Here is a 22,603-nt window from a genome sequence, read left to right on the forward strand (position 1 = left end):
AAAATTCTTAAAAAAAATATAAATAGAACTCAAGTTTATAGATTACTTCGAAGTACTTTTTAGTAAACTACTAAACCTAAGTTTTTTTATTGATAGGTTTACGCTAAATAACAATACATGTACACAGGAGTGTACTAATGTCTACTTTGAGACATTCATCTGCCTCTGCCACTAGTTGGCCCGTCGATCCCGAGGACGGTGTGGATTTGAGGGAGCAGGTGCTGCTCCTCACCCAGAGCCTTTACCAACAGACTTAGCAGTTGTGGGAGTCTGAGGAGAGGTATCAGACGATCCTCTCACGTATGACAAACACAAATGACCTCATGCTGGAGTGGAGGCAGGAGCTGGAGTGACTTCAGCAGATGGAGTAACACATGGCGTCGTACGAAGATCTGATGTGCACTGGTGGCAAAGGCATTGTTGGTGGAAGCGGCACTAATGGAGGGGCACAAACATCACCGCCTAGGCCGCCGCCTCAGCAGCGGGACGACGACGACGATGACTTTCAATGACTAGGATTTTTTTATACACTGTTTAATTGTATCATATCCTCTGTTATTTAACTTTTTATTTTATCTGTACACTTGGTAATTTAACATATTTGACTTCTATTATTTAGAATTTGACTACTAATTATGCAAAAAATAAATTTAAATAAAAAATTTAAAATTTGACCACTAATTTCATCAAAAAAATATATGAAAAGAACTGAACTTACCGTGGGATTTTTCGAAGAAAATATCCGACAATAATAATGCGGGAACAAAACAGTTTGGCGCCAAAGTTGTCATCGAAAAAAATCCATTGGTAACTGACACTAGATATATTCATAGCTTAAAAAAACTAATTCTATCGCAAGTTACAGGTGAAGAACAAAATCCGATGGTAAATATTTATCGGCAGATTATTTTTGTTTTTTTTGTCGATAAATTCGATGGTACTCAGTGATTTTTCTATAGTGTGGAATGCTCCCTTTAATGTAGATGCATTGCTTCTAAAACTTTAGACTTGAGTGGTGAGAGTGCCAGGTATGGTCAAATTGGCGGGTTCTTTCTCTTTGCTTAAATCTTTGGCTGGTTACTCCCTTTTGTATGGAATAATGCCTCTAAAACTTGATTACAGGTAAGAGTCAACATCTTAAACAATAAACTATCTAAGTTCTTCTTCTTCCAAAAAATTGAAGTAGAAAATTAGGGTTGAAAATTAGAGTTGAATAGCGTAGAGGAGATATGGACAACAGCGGTGATTGTGACAAGGTCATAAGACCTTTAGCATGTTTACAAAATTAACACCTTTAATCTTGTACTTTAATCCCAAATTTCATTTCAAATTCTTGGATGTGAATTAGAAAAAGCAACTTCTATTTTTCTTCTTCTTACTAGAATGGTGTTTCTTCTCTAAAGTAGTTTTAACAAGTTATTGTGTATGCACAAAAATGATAAATTTGCTTTACCTTTTTCTTCTGAATATTATTGACTTAAAAATTTAATTTTTGCTCTATTGATTTGACTTAGTGATACGAGCAAACCCACTCATAATGGGCCGAATACAGCAATGGCAGAACCGACAACTCATGATGGGCCAAATGTATCAATTGCAGATCCAACAAGCAAAAGAATAAGAAAACCACCTGTGTGGATGAAGGATTATGATGGGTGATATGAGGGTACATCACAGGGGATTCTTATAGTATGCTGAGGTGGAGAGTTAGTTACAACAATAGAGAGAATGCATGTGTATAAGGAGAGAGGAGTGTAATGAGGGAGGATATGTATATTTCATATGGAAGGTTGCTATAGGAGGTTTCCCTGAGTCAGGGGTGCTGCTGTTGTTGATTTACTACAATTACATTCTCACTGTTTCAATGATTACTTGATATTTTCTTACATTGTTATATATCTTCACTTGCTGCATTTGTTCTGGTGTGTATTGTCTTTTGGTTACCTATTAATTGGTGCTTTCATTGAGAGAATCGGAGCCATGGCGGAAGGATCACGTTTGAACTGATTAGAGGAGCTCACTTTGTCGAATAAGCAAGAGGTCACCACCCTTAGCCGCGGTCTCGTGGAAGCTAACGAAAGGATCGCCGATACGCAAGCTCAGCTCACGAACATAGACTCTTCCTTACGATCCATTGAAAAACTGCTTCGTGAGAATTTGAAATTGAAGCTTAAGGTGAATAATTATGGCTTCAATGGTGACGACACCATGGAAGGTGGTTCAGGGGCAGGGTCTGTGAGTGTGGGGGCTGAGCAACCGTGGCCCCGACTCAGAGTGAAAGTCTCCGATCTACCAATGTTCGACGGTGAGGGGGTGGAGGATTGGGTGTTTCGAGCCCACCAATACTTAGAGACTTTTGAGATACCCATGGAACAACGAATCAGGGTATTGTCATTTCACTTGGTAGGGGCGGCTTATGCTTGGTACCGGCGGGGATCAACAACAACATGGCATATACATGCGAAGCGTTTCTGGAGGCGATGGTCCTCAGATTTGGAAAGAACCTCTATTATGATCCCCGAACCGCCATTAAAGAGTTGAAGCAGAGTGGATCGGTGGAAGAATATCAGTGCCAATTTGAAGAATTGACCAATCGAGTCAACGGATTGAGTGAAGAATGGATAATCTCACTCTTCGTAGCCGGACTCAAAGAGCCATTGAAGTGTGAATCGCTCTTGGCCCAACCTACCTCTTACGTACAAGCTGTCTCCATCCCCAAACTACATGAACAAAAAAATGCGGTAACTGCGGGCCTAGCTAGAAGCACTGGTAGTAAGCCCATTACTCAACAAGCCCCAACCCGATTTGCACCCAATCGCACTCTCAACCCCATTTACACTAATCAGAAAATTCAAACTAACCCCACCTCTACCAACCCTGCAAACCCTACGATTCTTCATTCCACCAACACTCCCACCAAGACACCCCAGCCACCATTCAAAAAATTAACAAGTGCTGAGATTCGGGCTAGACGAGAAAAAGGATTATGTTACTATTGTGATGACAACTATGCACCGAGACATCGTTGCAAGGCTTCATATCAATTGCTCATTGGGGAAGAGGAACTTCAGGAGTTGTTGCAAGGAACGACAGAGGGTAATAGAGAGGTACATGAGTCAGACACCGAAGAAGAGGAGGAAGAGGGTGAACAACAGAATCCGCAAATTAGCCTCAATGCTTTTGAGGGCGAATTTTACCCTGAGACCTTGCGTGTGAAGGGTACCCACGCCAACAAGCAACTGCTGATTTTAATCGATGGGGGTAGCACCCATAATTTTATTAAGAGGTCCATAGCTAAGAAGCTCAATTTGTCTCTCACTCCTACACCTGCATTAAAGGTAATGGTGAATCCATAAACTGTGCTGCAAAATGTCGAGACCTATCACTATTGGTGCAGAGATACAGATTCTCCACGGACATGTACGTCTTGGACCTTAAAGGAGCAGATGTTGTGTTGGGTGTACATTGGATGATGAGATTAGGCACCATCCGAATTAACTACATGGAGCTGTTTATGAAATTTAAGGAAATGGGGACATGGATCACATTCAAGGGTGAACGATTGCTGCGAGAGACCGAGCTTAATTTCAAGGAGCTACGAAAACTCAGCGGAAGTAGTAACATTGCTTCATTGTTTCAATTGGCAGCGATTCCATCGATGGAAGAGCCCGTTCTGGAGGTAGAGGAAGTGGCTATCCAAACAGTTATTGAGGAATTCAATGATGTTTTTGAAGAACCGAAACAACTTCCCCCGCATAGAGCTATTGACCACCCCATCAACCTTACACCGGGTGCATCGCCAGTAAGCATTCGACCATATAAATATCCCCATTTCCAGAAGGAGGAGATGGAGCGGTTAGTGTCGGAAATGTTACAAGCGGGGCTGATTAGGGATAGCCAGAGTGCATTCTCAAGCCCAGTATTACTAGTAAAAAAAAGGATGGTGGTTGGCGATTCTGCGTCGATTATAGAGCTCTGAACATGATAACAATTAAAGATAAATTCCCAATCCCTACTATTGATGAGATTCTCGATGAGTTGCATGGAGCTAGGTTTTTCTCCAAAATTGACCTCAGGAGTCGGTACCATCAGATCAGAATGCGTGAAGAAGACATAAGCAAAACAGCATTTCGTACTCATATGGGTCACTATGAGTTTGTCGTGATGCCTTTTGGGCTTACTAATGCACCTTCCACCTTCCAAGCGATAATGAACAGGATTTTCCAACCATACTTGAGGCGATTTATTGCTGTATTTTTTTATGACATCCTGGTTTACAGCCCGTCCCGAGGGGAGCATCTGGATCATTTAGTTCAAGCTTTACAAATCTTGAAAAGAACCAATTCTTCGCCAAGCGTTCTAAGTGCACCTTTCTGCAACAACACATTGAGTATTTAAGGCATGTGATTTCGGGCGAAGGGGTTAAGGTGGATCCAGCCAAAATCGAAGCAATTGTAGCATGGCCTGTTCCTAAGTCTTTAAAACAATTAAGAGGATTCTTAGGGCTGACGGGGTATTACAGGAAATTCGTGGCACAGTATGCGCAGCGAGTGTTTCCATTGACAGAACTTCTCAAGAAGAATGCATTCCAATGGAATATCGCTGCTGATCAGGCTTTCCATCAATTGAAGCAGCTGATGGTTCATACCCCAGTGTTGGCTCTCCCTGATTTCACACAGCCCTTCATAGTGGAGACTGATGCCTCGAGTACTGGCGTCGGGGCAATTTTATCCCAAGGGGGACACCCCATAGCCTACTTCAGCAAGAAATTGGGAGCTCAATTATCTCAAGCATCTGCATATGTCCGAGAGCTCTATGCAGTAACTCAAGCTGTGGCGAAATGGCGACATTACTTATTAGGGCGGAAATTCTTAATCAGAACTGATCACCAAGGTTTGCGGGAGCTAACGACGCAGGTGATCCTTACCCCGGAACAACAACACTACCTCTCTAAATTGCTTGGATATGAATTTGAGATTGAGTACCGCCCTGGAAAGTTTAACAAGGTTGCAGATGCGCTATCCAGGCTAGGGGATGATGAGCATCACACACAGCTCCAAGCATTCACAGCAGTGCAGTCCAATCTTTTGCCAACCCTGCTCCAGGCTAATAACGAGAGTGAGGAGATGCTTCAGTTGCAAGAGAAGCTACAGAGGGGTACATTACCTTCTGAATATGTATTCAAAGATGGGTTGATGACACACCGAGGTAAAATTTGGGTTCCGAATGTTGCTAATATACGCGAGACGTTGTTGCACCAGTTCCATTCAGCCTTGACTGCAGGGCATGGGGGTATTTTGAAAACGTATAAAGGGTTGGGTGAGCTGTTTTTTTTTTTTTTTTTTTTGCCAGGGATGCGCCAAGATGTGGTTCGATTTGTCAATCGTTGTGTGGAGTATCAATGTACAAAGTATGTCACTGATAAGCCACAGGGACTCTTGCAACCGCTTTCGGTTCCGGCAAAGCCTTGAGAAGAAATTAGTTTAGACTTCATCACCAAACTACCAAATTCCAATGGTTTTACTGCAGTGTTAGTGGTGGTGGATCGGTTCAGTAAAACAGCTCGGGTTGCGCCGTTAAAGATGGGGTTCACTGCCAAATTGGTCGCTCAGAAATTCATCAATTCCGTGGTGAGGTATCATGGCTTCCCAGCCACTATTGTCTCAGACAGGGACCCTCTTTTTCTTAGTCGTTTTTGGAAAGAATTGTTTTAGCATTGTGGTACTAAGCTGCTCTATAGCACGACTTATCATCTTCAGACGGATGGGCAAACCGAGGTTGTTAATAGGACCCTGGAGCAATATCTGCGTGTGTTTACACATGCTCATCCAACCAAGTGGTCTTCCTACCTCAATTGGGCAGAGTTCTGTTACAATAATTCTTTTCACTCCACCATTGAAATGTCACCACATGAGGCCTTGTATGGGTTTGCTGTCAGAACTATACCTGGCTATACTAGTCGCTCTTCTTTGGTCCAAGACGTGGATGATCTATTGCGAGTTAGGGAGATTCTTGACATGGAACTCCGATTTCGCCTCCAACAAGCCCAAGAACGCATGAAACGCCAAGCTGATTCTCATAGACGCAATGTTAGTGATTTAGTTCTCTTAAAGCTTCAACCATATCGGCAGGGGTCCGTAGTGATGCGAAGACATTTGAAGCTTGGTAAGAAATATTTTGGACCATTTAAGGTGCTCCAAAGAGTGGGAACTGTCGCTTACAAACTGGAGTTACCAGTTGGAAGTGCCATTCATCCCGTTTTTCATGTTTCACTACTGAAGGAGTTTAAGGGTGAGTCCATTATGGCAGGGGGCATCAACGAGCTTCCTCTTTCTCTGCCTTTTGAACCAGTGCCGGTAGCCATTATTGATAGTAGAACCTTGTAGCTTGATGATGGGTCTCAAGATGTTCAAGTGTTGGTGGAATGGCAAGGAACACCAAGAGAGGAAGCAACATAGGTGAGTTGGGCTGAGTTGGTGAGAATGTATCCTGGGGAAGACCTTGAGGACAAGGTCATTGTAATGGGGGGAGTGATTGATACGAGCAAACCCACTCATAATGGGCCGAATACAGCAATGGCAGAACCGACAACTCATGATGGGCCAAATGTATCAATTGCAGATCCAACAAGCAAAAGAATAAGAAAACCACCTGTGTGGATGAAGGATTATGAAGGGTGATATGAGGGTGCATCACAGGGGATTCTTATAGTATGCCGAGGTGGAGAGTTAGTTACAACAATAGAGAGAATGCATGTGTATAAGAAGAGAGGAGTGTAATGAGAGAGGATAAGTATATTTCATATGGAAAGTTGCTATAGGAGGTTTTCCTGAGTCAGGAGTGCTGCTGTTGTTGATTTACTACAATTACATTCTCACTGTTTCATTGATTACTTGATATTTTCCTGCATTGTTATATATCTTCACTTGCTGTATTTGTTTTGGTGTGTATTGTCTTTTGGTTACCTATTACTTAGCCTCCAATCTTTTGCTTTTCCCTTCTTTTCCTTTTTGGTACTTAATCAAAACAAGCACTTTCATTTCAGCTTGAATCACTTCTGAACTTGCTTATTTGCTAGTGAAGTATAGCAATGTTGGGCATAGTTCAGCAACAATTTATTTTTTTGCCCCAAAACTAGCAGCAATAGACCTTTTTTAAATGTCTTTGTTGGGCAAGATAATCCAGCAACTTGTTCTTTTGTTTAGTGTCCAAAGTTCAGCCAAATATTTTTAACATATTAATACCTATTATGGGCCTGCACAATAAAACACACTTCAAATAATTTTGGATTTTTAATCCAAACAAAAATAATGTGTCATCACAAAAAATATGATTATTGTTTTCATAATTTCATTTACTTTAACGAGACATTAATCTACTACTAAAGGGTATCTAAAGAGAGTGCTATGTATTGTTATTAATATCCTAGATTGCAAGCATATTTTAATAGAATTCATCTCTTTTTTTTTTTTTTATTCTCTCTCTTAGTCTCTTCTTCTCTAAACCATAATGTTTATTTTTATAACAATTATTTTATTATTTTAAAAAAAATTTATTTTAGAGATTTAAAAAAAAATTGAATAAAGAAAAAAACTCAAAAAAGAAAAAACGAATTTGAGGGACGGAAACACGGTGTCGTTTCAAGAAGATCCCTTTCCTTTTGAACATTTCGTTCCTCAACTATTACCACGCCACCACTCTCTTTGCGCTCTCTGTCTCTCTCTCTCCGAAACTCCGAAGGCAATGGCGTCCGTAGCAGCAACCGCAGCTCGCCGAGCAGCATCTCTCACTCGTGTTTCTATTTCCACTTCCAGAACTCCGATTCAACCTTCCTCTCTCGTACCCCGCCGCAATCTTGCGGGAGCCGCCGGTAATTTCACATTTCTCTGCCTTCTAGTGCCTGCTTGGATTTAGCCGTATAATCAAAATCCCTCTCTTTTAAGCGATTATTTCTCCGATCTCATTTACCTACAGCGCTTTGATAACAATATATCAATAATGCCCCCATTTCTCTGCATTGACGCACCACTACAGCTTCCGGTTTTAAGTTTCATGTATGGCCAGATTCTTCGATATTTACGTAGAGTGAAATCGAAAGTGCGGAACTTTTGGTTTCCCATTCTATTGAGACCACTAATTTTTAGGGATATCTAGGAAATTATTGGGTAAATTTCACTTCTGTGAGATTTTGGAGCTATAATTTTTGGGAGTATTAATTGTGAATTGAACATTAGGTTAAGTAGTATGTGTGTGGTTTGGTAGTGTTATATTTATAAAAAATGGATGAAATTATTCTATGGCTCTAGGTGTCTAAATTTTTGTTTACATATCTCGTGATGGTAAACAAGGGCTTTGATGCACTCTGGCTTAATGAACCTAAGTGAACCTCATTGAAGGGATAGATGTTTGGTTGATCCTTTATTCTATGTCATGTGATGAAATTGATTTTCTAGGTGTCTAAATTTTTGTTTACATATCTCGCGATGGTAAACAAGGGCTTTGATGCACTCTGGCTTAATGAACCTAAGTGAACCTCATTGAATGAATAGATGTTTGGTTGATCATTTGTTCTATGTCATGTGATGAAATTGATTTTCTACTTGTGTAGAATGTTTGTATGCAGTGCAGACTTCTGACATTTGTGAAATGGCTCTATGATCGTTTGTTTACTGCAGATCACCATGGTCCTCCAAAAGTTAATGCCTGGGAAGACCCGATGAGCCCATCTAAGTGGAAGGAAGAGCACGTGAGTAGAATTTTTGGGCTTGAGGATGAGATGATTGGATCATTTTCTTGGAAACCAAATGTGTTTCCGGATATTCTTTTTCTGACTGGTTTATTTTGCACGTGCAGTTTGTGATTGTCAGTTTAACTGGGTGGGGACTGTTCTTCTATGGGACATACAAGTTCTTCACAGGAGGCAAGGGAAAGAAAGAAGAGGTACTTTCAATTTTCGATTCCTTTGTTACAAGAGTATCATTATTGGCTTGTAGTTAAGATCATTGTGAATCTGCATGACCTTGTTTGTTATAGCTGTTTCACTATAAGTTATGCAAGGCCTTTCTGTTGGCAGTGAGAGGCATCTTTTTTCCATTTCCTTTCTCCTTTACCATTTTTGAAAAATTGCATGGAGGTCATTGGTTAACACCTCCAGAATTATTTTTGGGTTCCTTATTTCCTGTTGAACGCTGATGACAATGCTGCATTTTTCATTTGACAGTCAAGATCTGATTGTTTCATTAAATTTTTGGTTTCATGTTTCTACTTAGTTGTCACTGAAGACAGTTTGTTCTGTTAAGAAATAATTATTGCAAGATGACTATCATATGAGGTTGGAATAATTTAATGTAGTCGGAGAAACTGATAGACTATACTTCCTCCATCCACTTTTAAGGGTATGTTTGGTTGGGAATAAAATTGTTAGCGAAATTTTCATGGATGAAATCCATGTGTTGCACGTTCAAATTCATCCATTAAAGTTTTCAGCCTATTTCTTCCTTCCAACCAAACTACTCTAATTTCATTTTTGGAATGACACTTATAAGTATGTTATTTGTACAATGTTCAGGTCTTTTAGCATGTTACAATGATTAATTTAGAAGAAACGATTAATCCTTCCTAAGATATATTACTCTGCAACATCCTACTCATTACTAAATTAAGAAAGAGTTGATTGCTTTTTAAAATTTCAATACATTAAAGTACCTATGGTTTACTTCATTTCAGGAGGATGTTTAGAACGATTTTTGCAATGTTATCTTTCACAGTCTAGTGTCATGTCAGTTACATGTGTATTATTTGAGTGGTTTCGAGCTTCTAGTCTTTGCTCACTGAATGTTCTGTATATTTGCAGAAATTGGCGGAAGCATCTCATTGAGGCTTGGAGCATGTTAGTTTACATCCGAAAGTTTTCCCCTTAATAATTCGTTGTGCCAGGAATTCTCTGGGACTCTGTTATTTGCTGGTAAACAAATGTTTGGGCTAGTTATCCATTGTTCCTTGAAGAAATATTTGGGATAGTTATCCATTATTCCTTGAAGACAGTGAAAGTTGGGAGATGATGATGATGTTTTTTTCCAGAAAAAACGTGTAAAATTTTATTTACATTTAACATTAGCTTGTGTTAAGCCAGTTCGTGAATTCCTCTACATTTGCAATCAATAAGTATATTCGCAGGATCTTTATCGGTATTCAAATGATTCTCGTACTAAGACGACCAGAGCAAATAGTGTTATTTCCAGCAACTGTTTCCTGTATAATAGCCATTTTCCAAAAGTTGGTAGAATATTTTACACATTTTAGATGTTAATGGACACTATATCATATTTAAATCTGAAAGCAATAGAATACGTAACAAGATTTTATCATTTGGTTCAACTTTGGCAAGATACATGAGTTGAATCCCATTGGGAATGCTTGAAAATTTCAAGCATCGATCCCAACCGGGATGGCAAACTTGTTAGATTTAGTGGCAATTGATTTGATTATTTAAACTGATATCAGCAAGCTAGCAGCTCCAACTTCCATTGATAATGCAGAGTTTGTGTAGTAAGAAGAAATTACTGCAATATAAAACGAAAATTTGGTGACTAAATAGAGAGGAATAAAGTTCACCGAAACCTACTTGCTACTTGCTAAGATGTTACACACTTGCACCCTCTCAAGCCAGTGATTTGAAGTGTTCCTACTTCCTACGAAACCAAACACACTACTCTAATTTGCGTATTAAAGATCATGCAAATACAGCTAAATCACAAATCAGGCTGAAACTCTGACTCATCTATCTCTTCCTTGTACTCCTCCTTATCATCTTCAACATCAGATAGGGAATCCCTGAAGAATTCACCATTATCTTCCTCATCATCATCCCTGTTTTGAACATCTGAAATCTCTATTGCTTCTTGCTCTTCATCTAACAGCTTGGATTTTGATTGTGCACCATCCTTGGTAGCTTTGTTGATATGCCTCCTGCTCCAGTTTTGTTGAGCAACAGTGTCTTCATTATTTTCTGTCAGTCTTTCTTCATCCACTCCCTCTTGTTCCGGGTTGATGCCCGTGCCGTTGTTGTTTGTCACCTGATGATTTGTATCATTCACTATCATGTTTCTAACATCTTTGCTGATTTCATGATTTTCAGGCTTAAGTAAATTGGCTTGTTCCTTCTCCCTTGCAGCATTTTCCTTCAACTCACCTTCCACTTCTACATTAGCTTTTTCGTTGCCTTTGCTTATCTCGGCATGACTTGCAGAAATTCCATTTCTCTCCATTAACTTGTTCTTCACGATTGTTTTCCACCGTTTCCCCTTCATTCTACTTACACGTACGTGTTTCTTCTTCGTTCCGGCACTGTCTGCCAGTTCCCTCACCTTAGATTCCTCATCTCCAGCATTTGCATTGCTCTCAATTTGTCCTGGCTTCTCTTCTCTGATTGCGTTCTTTACTTCACTATCCACCACTTCAGCTTCAACATCTTTCGTCGTGACACCGCCACCATTATCATCTCGATGGCCCTCGGTTCCTTCCCCTGCTCTCTCAGTATTCTGAATTTCATCTTTTACTTCAGTTTTAACATCACCATCCCCAGTTTTTGTAGTATCAAGTGAATGTTCTTCCTTCTCAATTTGATCCTGTGCTTCTACTGTTCCATTTCCTATCACAGTTTTCCTAATGATGCCTGGATCATTGAGGGTCTTAGCAGGGATCTCAAGACGGCCTTTCAAGTTCTCTATTTCTTCCTCCTTCTTCTTCAGATCCTCCCTCAGTGCTGTTACTTGAGAGTTCCCTCCTCCTAAATTGATCCCCTTCTCCTGCATTGTTCTGAGCTCGTTCTGCTTCTCCTCGAATGCCGATTCCATCACTTTCTGCTCGTCTCTCAGGGAATCCATGGTGGATTGCATCTCCACAACCTTTCTATCAACCTCCATCTTTTGAATCCTTAAAGCGTATAGTTTACCCTTCATTTCTTCATTCTTATTACTCAGTTCTTTGGTGTGATCTCTTTCCTTCTGTGTAATTGAAAACAACCAAGGTTCACATAACAGACTCATTGCACTACTAATATCAATGAACCACACTTCCTACACATAAATCAATTCAAATTTCAAATGGAACTAAAACGTTAATATCTATCATCCTCATCCTATAATCAGCAACATTAATTAGCAGATAGTTCAAGAAAATTTGATTCAGTTTATATTGCACCCCAAAAAAAAAAATCCTTTTTTTAACTAAAAAAAGAAATTTTCATATATTAAGAATTTAAGATGAAGTTTTAAAGACATTTAGAAAAAGAGGAAAAAAAATTTTTAAGAGACTAAAAATATTAGCTTCTCGGTTCTGCTTACTACCAAAATTTATTTTATATGATTAAACAAATTTGGTCAAAGTAGAAAATGATTTAACGAATTTGGTAGGTAGCTAGAAAAGGTTGCTTCATCTTGGTGCAGCTTTGGAGCTTTTGATTAATGCATGTTGATGTATACGTGTGATGAGGACTGCACGACACGTGTATATGAGAGAGAGAGAGAGAGAGAGAGAGAGAGAGAGAGAGAGAGAGACCTGCAAGAGAAGCTTGAGGGAAAGAAGTTGATGATCTTTGTCTTTGAGAATGAGGGTGTAGATGCGCCTCTCCCTGAGCTTGTGAAGGAGCATGACACCAAGAAGTGCAGCCCCAAATGCAATGAGCAGCATCAATGCATATGGCCTCCCTCTATGACTATGACTGTGACTCCCTCCTCCTCCTCCTCCAATGTTTCCATGCAACCCTTTATTGTAAGCCATCATATGATCTCTCTTTCTCTCTTCTGATCAACAATACCTACCAATGACGGAACATTAATGAATGAATGAATGAATGAATGGCTTTTATTATTCTTTCTTTACTTTGTTGCTTCTCTCTATGTTTCTAGAGATTTGAGACTTTTAGAGAGAAGGGAGAGAGAGTTAAAGTGGTGAAGGGTTTTACGGGTTGGGTTGCTTGTCATGCAAAAAGAGCATGACACCTACTCCGTCATATATACCTGGCACTCTCTCTCTGGTTGCGGACTTCACTAAGCTCACTTGCTCACTTACCTCACCATGCGCCCAAAAATGTATTAAAAATATGTTTCCACAAAAAAATTAATTATTATATATTTTTGCATAAATATATGTATTATTTCACTTGTCAATTGTCATTCTCCCCCTCCCCTCCAAGGCTCCACTTTTTCACTTTCCCTTTCCCTTCGTTATTATTCTCATTTTTTCATACTAATTTAACACTAATAATAATGCTATAATTAGTTTGTACACTTGTTAAATTTAAAATCAGAGACACTAAATGAGTTAAAGTCGTGAGATTCACAATCTACAGTTAATCTAATGATAACAACATTTGTATGAAGGAAAAAAAATATTTTCTATTTAAATATGCATATTATTTTTAATAAAATTGTGAAAGAATAAAAAAAAGAATAGATCAAGAAATTTTATTGATTGTTAATTGATTAAATTGTACTGAAGTGAAGTTAAATTAGAATAATTAATCAACCTAGACAATTAATTAATTAATTATAAAACCTTGCTCTAATAAGCATCATCATCAAGAACAGGCAACGAAAACCTGAAAATAGCGGCAATACCGGTGAGTTGCTGCAAGCCTGCAACTGCTCTACCAGAACATTCATGGAAGAGTACACCAAAGCGTCCCCACCACTATCCTTAACCGCCTTCATCAAACAACCGTACCTCTTCCTTGTGGCAACCTCATCGCTCCGATACAGCTCATCACTGATTAGAAGCGTTTCAATGGCTCCCATCTCCTGAGCACTCTCCACGCTCTTCAGTCCGTAGCAAGCGCGATCCGAGTCACTCGAAACCATGTCCCAAACCTTCCTCAGTACCATAATCTGCAACCCTACCTTGCTGTCCTTCATAAGGTTCATATCCGTGCTTTCTCCCAAAAGATCCTTCAAATCGTCGTTGCAACCACCACCAGCAGCCACCACGATCCTTCCTATATTCTCTTCTACGCTTCTCATCTTCATCCTCTTTGCCTCCGATATCATAAACCTTCGAAACTCATCCTTTTTCTAATCCTCGCTTGCGATCACAGTGTTTTTAACCTTGTTCAGATCCACGTGCTTTATGAACGCCGCGAAAACCTCGCGGAAGAACACGTTCTTAGTGTTTGAAGAAGGAGATGAAGATGAAGGCTTTCTTCCTCCGATCCTCGAAGAAGAGGTTTCAACCTTGGAAACCATGGCAGTTACGCCTTTTCCAATCAGATAAATCTCAGCATGGTCTTGTTGAAAGAGAGTTACTGCGAGTTTCGCGGGACAAACTTTGTGATTCTCTCGTTCTTGGAGATCCTCGATGACGTCGTGCTTCCAGACCTTCTTGTGGAGCTCGAAGGGTTTGTTGCACTCCAACGTGAGGGTGTGGAAGGATCCGACGGCGACGTAACTGTTGGGCTCGAGGTTGCGGCCTTGGATGCGAAGGGTGGAAGAGTCCTTGTCGAAGTCGCGGCAGGTGACCTTGAGGCGGACGGAGAGCCTGACACGTGAGGCGGTGGTGTTCTTGCCGTCGTTGAGTTGGTGGTGGACCTTCCGGGAGGTATCGGCCGTGACGTAATCGCCGGGGTTGATGATGTTGTAGAGGATCCATAGGTCGTCGGATTCTTCAGGGATTATGGTCACTCTTCCCATTTGGTTCACTGTGAAATCTTTTTCCTTCAGTTTCATTCTTCCTTCTTTGCTTAGCTCACAATTTCTGGTGAATATTGGAACTTTTTTTTGGTGAATAATGTGTGTTGTGAACTATGAGGGTAAAACTAAATATATATAGAGCATTGTCCTATGAAAGATAAAAGCAAATAAAGATAAGATAAGAACAACTAAAGATAAGATAAAGATAAGATAATAAAGACTAAAATTGTAATTGAATTTATGTATTCTGTTGGGTTGAATTTGTGGGCCACGAGACTTCTTTATTGTTGTCATGGACTAAGGTGGAAGAGTAATTTAATATGCCCCCGCAAGCTGGTGGATGGAAGATGTCAATAATCCACAGCTTGGATAAGTTCCGATGAAATTGTTGAGAAAAGCGCGTCTGACGTGGTGACGCGGAGGAAGATGCGTGTGGCGGAGCTTGAGCTGTCGGCGGCAAAAATATAAAAGGAGATGCTGTGCTTGAGCAGCGATCTTCAAAAAATGCGTGCGGTGGAGCTTGAGCTACTGGCGGCAAAAATATAAAAGGAGATGCTGTGCTTGAGCAGCGATCTTCAAAAAATCGTGCGGCGGAGCTTGAGCTGTCGACGGCAAAAATATAAAAGGAGATGCTGTGCTTGAGCAGCGATCTTCAAAAGAAAAATGAAAAAATAAGTGCGTAGAGCGCAATAAAAGAGGGCGCGTAGAGCGCGATAAGAAAGAGGGCGCGTAGAGCGCAATAAGAGTGCAGATGGAACTGCTAAAACAGAATGCAGACGAAGCTGTCGGAAAAAATGAGGCGCAGACGGAATTGCTGGTAAAGAACTGAGGTAACCAAAATTGGGGTAGGATTTTCACTTGGATGCATTTAACAAAGATTGGTTGGATCTTGAACTGAATTGGAAGATTGATTATTCATTGTGAGAGGAGATTGAAAAAGAAGCATGGTGATTTCTCACCGAAAAGATGATAACTTATATATCCTCCTCAAGGAGGATACCAAGACTCTGATATCATAATAAAATTGTAAAAGAATAGATCAAAAAATTTTATTGATTGTTGATTGATTGAATTGTACTGAAGTGAAGTTAAATTAGGATAATTAATCAACTTAGACAATTAATTAATCATAAAACCTTGCTCTAATAAGCCTCATCATCAAGAACAGGCAATGGAAACCTGAGAATGGCGGCAATACCGGTGAGTTGCTGCAACTGCTCTGCCAGAACATGCATGGAAGAGTACACCAAAGCGTCCCCACCACTATCCTTAACCGCCTTCACCAAACAACCGTACCTCTTCCTTGTGGCAACCTCATCGCTTCGATACAGCTCATCACTGATTAGAAGCGTTTCAATGGCTCCCATCTCCTGAGCACTCTCCACGCTCTTCAGTCCGTAGCAAGCGCGATTCGAGTCACTCGAAACCATGTCCCAAACCTTCCTCAGTTCCCTAATCTGCAACCCTACCTTGCTGTCCTTCATAAGGTTCATCACCGTGCTTTCTCCCAAAAGATCCTTCAGATCGCCGTTGCAACCACCACTAGCAGCCACCACGATCCTTCCTATGTTCTCTTCTACGCTTCTCATCTTCATCCTCTTTGCCTCCGATATCATAAACCTTCGAAACTCGTCCTTTTTTGAATCCTCGCTTGCGATCACAGTGTTTTTAACCTTGTTCAGATCCACGTGCTTCATGAATGCCGCAAAAACCTCGCGGAAGAACACGTTCTTAGTGTTTGAAGAAGGAGATGAAGATGAAGACTTTCTTCCTCCGGTCCTCGAAGAAGAGGTTTCAACCTTGAAAACCATGGCAATTACGCCTTTTCCAATCAGATAAATCTCAGCATGGTCTTGTTGAAAGAGAGTTACTGCGAGTTCCGCGTCGGGACAAACTTCGTGGTTCTCTCGTTCCTGGAGAGCCTCGACGACGTCGTGCTTCCAGACCTTCTTATGGAGCTCGAAGGGTTTGTTGCACTCCAACGTGAGGGTGTGGAAGGATCCGACGACGACGTAACGGTTGGGCTCGAGGTTGCGGCCTTGGATGCGAAGGGTGGAAGAGTCCTTGTCGAAATCGCAACAGGTGACCTTGAGGTGGACGGAGAGCCTGACACGTGAGGCGGTGGTGTTCTTGCCGTCGTTGAGTTGGTGGTGGACCTTCCTGGAGGTATCGGCCGTGACGTAATCGCCGGGGTTGATGATGTTGTAGAGGATCCATAGGTCGTCGGATTCTTCAGGGATTATGGTCACTCTTCCCATTTGGTTCACTGCGAAATCTTTTTGCTTCAGTTTCATTCTTCCTTCTTTGCTTAGCTCACAATTTCTAGCGAATATTGGAACTTTTTTTGGTAAATAATGTGTGTTGTGAACTATGAGGGTAAAACTAAATATATATAGAATATTGTCCTATGAAAGATAAAGCAAATAAAGATAAGATAAAGATAAAATAATAAAGACTAAAATTATAATTGAATTTATGTATTCTGTTGGGTTGAATTTGTGGACCACGAGACTTTTTTATTGTTGTCATGGGCTAAGGTGGAAGAATAATTTAATAGTTTTCATTAATAATTATTCTGAGACATATCTAAAATAGACTATTAACTGATTTGGACTTAGCAAAAAAATCAGAGATAATGACAAAAATATTGAAGATGTTTTCACGTCAATTTTAAAATAATAGTGAGATTATCTATTATTAAAAATTCCAACGCTTAAATTAACAAGAATTTTAACAAATTTATATAAATTGTAAAAATAAAAAAATATTCGAGCGTGATAGAATATTTATGAAAAAGAATGATGACTTGATCATTATTTCTAAACCTTTCCATTTACAAATGTAAGTGATTTCTTTTTTTTATTATATGAGAAATTAACCCATCTTGTATAGATGTTTTTTTTGTGAATTAATAATCGAAACAGTAATTTATTCTTGAAATCAAGTTGGGCATGGGTCATGATACCTGTGCCCTAAGCAGGTCGGGTGGAGTGACCTGCACTCCTCTGAGCGCTTTTTTGGGCCAACTTCTTTGTTTCATTGAGCCTCTAGTTGATTGAACAATTCCTTTTGAACCATAACCTTTAAGTATTTGGAATATAGTATATTTTTTTGGTCAATTATATAATTGCGAGGAATAATAAAAAAAAAAAGAATATACTATATGAACAACAATATATGTGATTATTTATATATGTACTGATTCAAGAATAAAAAAACATAAATTATTTATTAAAATATATTATTTAATATTAAGTTATAATGTAATGTTTCAGTTTCTAATTTGCTTAATATTGTATAAAAATTCAACATAAAAAAGTTTAATAAGGATTATATTAAAATATGATAATAACAAATACATATTGGATCACAAAAAAATTAATCGAAATAATAAATATTGTGAAAAATTGTACATTGATTAATAAGATTAATATTCGTTTGAGATTTTGCTAAAAGATATTATCACTTTTTAAATTATCAATAATCATTAATATTATAACAGTGTTTAAAATGTTGTTATTTAAGTTATAATATAATAATTTAGATATATTTCTCCTATATTAGGAGTAAACCTATTGTTTATCTAAAATTTTAGTGTAAACTACTCTGACTATTTAATTTGACATTGTCAATAGTTTCAACGGATATCCCAAAGAGTACAAGCGCCCTTCAATAATATATAGTTTGTAAAGTGATACAGTAATTAAAAGGTTAATTCAATGATATTATTCTTGACTCAGATTCAGGTCAAATTCAATGAAAATAATTTAGCATTGGAGATACTTTCGGCTAACGAAACCACCATATGCATGTTGCTAATGTGGGAACTTGGATGATGAAGATGATGAATTGATGATGCGAGTACAGCTATTCCGCTGTTTATTTATTATTTAACGTGTTTTAGCTATAAGTTATTAATTGATTGATTAATAATCGATGTTATTTTAATCCATTTTCATTCTGGGATTAGTTATAACTTGCAACTTGTATACTACTTACTACGGTATATGGGAACTCCTTACTGTTGGAATAAATTAATTTCCATAATCCAGATCATTCATATTGAATCACCAAAAATATAACATAATGCAAAAGCGTACCTTTATTCATAAGAATCAGAAATTGATAGAAGGATTTTGATCTTGTAAAAGCGTACCTTTATTCATAAGAATCAGAAATTGATAGAAGTATTTTGATCTTGTGATTCTTTTGATCTTTTTTAACCAAAGTCTTCTGTATCTTTAGGTGGCTGAATTGTGACTCTTTTGATGGGGAAAGAGCAAAGACGACTTTGATATATTGGAGACCAAAATTTAAAGGCTTATTTATATTTGAGCATAGCACCTATAAACCCTAAAGCCCAAATAAAATAATATCTAAAGTCCAAAAGATAATATATCTAAAATGCAAAAGATAATTATCTAAAAAATAAAAAATAATATCTAATTTTATTCTCATTTAATTCCAATTTAAAAATAATAATGACTTATTCAATTTAATATTTATTGTTATAAATGAAATCACTATTATATAAATTATTTAATTTAAAATAACATAATTTGTGATTATAATTAATATATGTATTGCCACAAACAAATTAAGAAATTAAAATAATTTCCTAATACTTAGGGTCAGTTTGGTTAAACTTCTTAAATAAGTTCTTTTGAAAAAGGAGCTTAAAATATAAGGACTTTTATTAATATTAACTTTTAAATAAGTTATTTTGAGTTTGGAAAGTTATTATAAAAGTTCTTATTTTAAAGTTGTGCATTAAATAGAAGTGATAAAATAGCTTTTGAAAATGGGAGAAATCGCATTTTTTAACTTTTTCAAAAGCTCTTAACTAACCTTTTGAAAAATTAAAAGTTTATCTAAAAAATTATACCAAACACATTAATATAACTTTCTATAAATCAAAAGTTAAAAAAAATAATTTTTTAGTGTTTCCCAAAGGGACCCTTATTCATCACGCCATTCTATGTAATTATGTATGAGTATTGAATCCTCTTTTTCATGTGAATGCCGGAGTTTTTGTCCAATATAATTCTTGCATTCATTACAAAGTTTATGCCAATTATGTTTAACACGTTACCCTTAATAATAATAATAATAATTAATATGATAATATTTTTGTTACTATAAGTATCCATCTTAAAAATAATCTAACTCTTTTATAGTTTTCTTAAAGAAATTTAGAGAATATATTTGTTTTTTTATTCTACTTTTATTTCATGGATAATTAATAATATTAAGAGATATCGATAATGAAGTGAGATTAAAAGATAAAAGTAATTTTAAATCAATTCAAAAGCTTATTAATTCCATAATCATCCAATTGAATCATGAAAACAAGATTAAAAATAATTTAATATTTCATATGCATGTGCAGTGAACAATTATGCACTCAATTAATTAATAAGTATATTCCTCTCATATATCATAATTAGAGTTCTAAGGAACTCAAGTCAACTCGATGTTAACTCATTGACAATTTGTTAAGTTGAGTTTATGAGTTCGTGAACAAATTTAAGTCTCTATTTAAGTTTATATATTAAATGAGCTAAGTAATAAAATTGTGAAAGAATAAGAAAAGTAAAGAAAAAAATTTTTATTGATTGTTGATTGATTGAATTGTACTAAAGTGTGTGTTGTAAACTATGACAGTAAAATTAAATATATATAGAGTATTGTCCTATAAAAGATAAAAGCAAATAAAGATAAGATAAAGATAATAAAGACTAAAATTATAATTGAATTTATGTATTCTATTGGGCTGAATTTATGGGCTGTGAGACTTCTTTGTTGTTGTCATGGGCTAAGGTAGAAGAATGATTTAATATGCCCCGCAAGCTGGAGGATGAAAGATATCGAGAACTCCAAGCTTATTGAGATTAAGATGGAAGGGTTGAGGAGACAAAGGCTTTGTGAAGATGTTAGCTAATTGCCCAGAAGAAGAAATGGGGAGAAGTTTCATCACTCCAGCTTGAGCTTTTTGTCAAACAAAGTGACAATCGACCTCTAAATGTTTGGTCCGTTCATGAAAAACTGGATTAGTAGCAATATGAAGAGCACTTTGATTATCACAATATAAAACTGGTGGGCGGATAGGAGAGATACATAAAAATTGTAACAGATTTATTATCCATTGAAGTTCACAAGTTGTGTTGGCAAGTGCACGATATTCTGCTTCAGTGGATGAGCGGGCAACGGTGGTTTGTTTCTTGGTCTTCCAAGAGACTAAAGAGTTGCCTAAGAAGAAACAATAGCCTGTTAAAGATCGCCGAGTGTCAGGACATCCGGCCCAATCAAAGTCATTGAAGCCGAGAAGCTAAATTTCTGATTCTCTTGAAAAAAAAGTCCTTTGCCGGGGCTAGTTTTTAGATATCGTAACACATGCTTGGCAGCTTGAAGATGAGATTTAGTAGGAGTTGCCATAAATTGACTTAATTGTTGAGTGGCATACATGATGTCTGGTCGAGTAGTGGTAAGGTAGATAAGACGCCCAACCAAACGGCAATACACAGAAGGGTCAGATAGCAAGGGACTTTTGTCTTGATATAATATTGTGGAACTATCCATTGGAACAGAGGCAGGTTTAGCACCTAATAAACCATAATCCTCCAAAAGATCAAGACAATATTTTCTCTGAGATAAGCAAATTCTCTTTGCTGATTGAGCTACTTCAATACCCAAAAAATATTTTAAAGGGCCCAAATCTTTAATTTGAAAGTGCTGGTGCAAAATAGACTTAATGGAAGCAAGTTCAGAAATAGAATCGCCGGTGAGAACGATGTCATCAACATAGACTAGAAGTATAGAAATTTGAGCACCAGTAAATTTAACAAATAGACTATAATCAGATAAAGTCTGCTGATATCCATGGGATAGCAAAAGATGAGAAAGTTTGTCATACCACATACGACTAGATTGTCGTAGACCATATAATGACTTTAGTAACTTGCAGCATTGATTTGGGCGTGGAGATGTGAACCCGGGTGGCAAAGTCATGTAAATATCTTCAGAAAGATCCCCATGTAAGAAAGCATTATGGAGTGATGTGGACTACCAGAGTGACGTGGATACCCTGGTGGGAACCCGTGTTTCGAATAACAGACTTCAATCGTGTGGCCACTACGACCGCAATGCGTACAGAACTTAAAGGAACCATCACATCCCGCGCTGGAGGGAAAACCACCGCGACCATTGCCGGAGGAAAAGCGACCGCGACAGCGACCGCGACCGCGACCTTGTGAGGGGTGCCGCGAATCGACGGCGGCAGTGATGGAACGTGGATCGTCTAGAATCCCAGCGGTAACTTGTAGCTGTCGTTCATGTTGGATAACCAATGCAAAAACTCTGGTTACTGGAGGTAATTGGTCTAGGAGAAGTATTTGAGATCGCACTATCAAAAACTGTTCATCCAATCCCTTAAGAAAGCGAATTATAAAATCTTGTGATCTGTGAGATGTTGCTGGACATGAACAGACCGGGAGAGGGCGAGAACTGTCGAGTTCCTCCCAAAGAGACTTCAGTGATGTGTAGAACTCGGTGACAGACAGAGTGCCCTGCTTAAGTGCATAGATTTCTTCTTGCAACTCAGCAATTCGGAGAAGATCACTCTGAGCAAATCGTTCTTTCAAATCGGTCCAGACAGAGGAGACAGTGGCAAAATAGAGGACACTTTGAGTTATAGAAGGGGACAAAGAATGGAATAACCAAGATAAGACCAAGTTGTTGCAACGTTCCCAAGTCGAGAAAAGAGGATCCCCAGGTAGAGGAGAGGAGATAGAACCAGTAAGAAATCCATATTTATTTTTAGAAATAATAACCATAGTGAAGGATCTATTCCATGAATGGTAATTGTTTCCTGTGAGAACAGAAGTAACTAAGACTGAGGTAGGATTTTCGCTTGGATGAAT

At 38.2% G+C, this 22,603-nt stretch overlaps 3 protein-coding genes and 2 pseudogenes across 4 annotated transcripts; 2 read left to right on the top strand and 3 right to left on the bottom strand.

The window, feature by feature from the left end:
* Positions 1-2,208: 2,208 nt before the first annotated feature.
* LOC148570008 (uncharacterized) lies at positions 2,209-5,471 on the top strand. The gene is made up of 5 exons (XM_088506780.1): positions 2,209-2,325; positions 2,385-3,338; positions 3,398-3,919; positions 4,281-5,208; positions 5,353-5,471. The coding sequence occupies exons 1-5, from the start codon at positions 2,209-2,211 to the stop codon at positions 5,469-5,471; spliced, it is 2,640 nt and encodes an 879-aa protein (XP_088362906.1).
* Positions 5,472-7,568: 2,097 nt separating this feature from the next.
* Positions 7,569-10,190, top strand: LOC107629897 (uncharacterized). The gene is made up of 4 exons (XM_016332840.3): positions 7,569-7,870; positions 8,676-8,746; positions 8,854-8,940; positions 9,854-10,190. Exons 1-4 carry the CDS (start codon positions 7,744-7,746, stop codon positions 9,875-9,877), a joined length of 309 nt encoding a protein of 102 aa, XP_016188326.1. The 5' UTR covers positions 7,569-7,743; the 3' UTR covers positions 9,878-10,190.
* Positions 10,191-10,499: 309 nt separating this feature from the next.
* On the bottom strand, positions 10,500-12,987 carry LOC107629896 (uncharacterized). The gene is made up of 2 exons (XM_088508089.1): positions 12,559-12,987; positions 10,500-12,005 (listed from the first exon to the last, which is right to left on the bottom strand). The coding sequence occupies exons 1-2, from the start codon at positions 12,781-12,783 to the stop codon at positions 10,752-10,754; spliced, it is 1,479 nt and encodes a 492-aa protein (XP_088364215.1). The 5' UTR covers positions 12,784-12,987; the 3' UTR covers positions 10,500-10,751.
* A 576-nt stretch (positions 12,988-13,563) lies between these two features.
* LOC107632649 (protein PELOTA 1 pseudogene) lies at positions 13,564-14,720 on the bottom strand (annotated as a pseudogene).
* A 1,057-nt stretch (positions 14,721-15,777) lies between these two features.
* On the bottom strand, positions 15,778-17,039 carry LOC107634253 (protein PELOTA 1 pseudogene; annotated as a pseudogene). Its single transcript, XR_015907678.1, has one exon. The product of XR_015907678.1 is annotated as a protein PELOTA 1 pseudogene (transcript).
* Between the last annotated feature and the right edge of the window lie 5,564 nt (positions 17,040-22,603).

This window comes from Arachis ipaensis, chromosome B3 (genome assembly GCF_059453495.1).
Source record: "Arachis ipaensis isolate K30076 ecotype BB chromosome B3, ASM5945349v1, whole genome shotgun sequence".
NCBI lineage: Eukaryota > Viridiplantae > Streptophyta > Magnoliopsida > Fabales > Fabaceae > Arachis > Arachis ipaensis.

What these genes read in the sequence shown, in the direction of transcription:
- LOC148570008 (XM_088506780.1), top strand. Translation starts at nt 2,209, where the DNA reads ATGGAAGGTGGTTCAGGGGCAGGGTCTGTGAGTGTGGGGGCTGAGCAA. An exon ending in GTGAGGGGGTGGAGGATTGG is followed by an intron (nt 2,326 to 2,384) that starts GTGTTTCGAGCC and finishes ACAACGAATCAG; the next exon opens with GGTATTGTCATTTCACTTGG. An exon ending in AGAGTGCATTCTCAAGCCCA is followed by an intron (nt 3,920 to 4,280) that starts GTATTACTAGTA and finishes CCTGGTTTACAG; the next exon opens with CCCGTCCCGAGGGGAGCATC.
- LOC107629897 (XM_016332840.3), top strand. Translation starts at nt 7,744, where the DNA reads ATGGCGTCCGTAGCAGCAACCGCAGCTCGCCGAGCAGCATCTCTCACT. An exon ending in CAATCTTGCGGGAGCCGCCG is followed by an intron (nt 7,871 to 8,675) that starts GTAATTTCACAT and finishes TGTTTACTGCAG; the next exon opens with ATCACCATGGTCCTCCAAAA. An exon ending in GCAAGGGAAAGAAAGAAGAG is followed by an intron (nt 8,941 to 9,853) that starts GTACTTTCAATT and finishes GTATATTTGCAG; the next exon opens with AAATTGGCGGAAGCATCTCA.
- LOC107629896 (XM_088508089.1), bottom strand. Translation starts at nt 12,783, where the DNA reads ATGATGGCTTACAATAAAGGGTTGCATGGAAACATTGGAGGAGGAGGA. An exon ending in CCCTCAAGCTTCTCTTGCAG is followed by an intron (nt 12,006 to 12,558) that starts GTCTCTCTCTCT and finishes TCAATTACACAG; the next exon opens with AAGGAAAGAGATCACACCAA.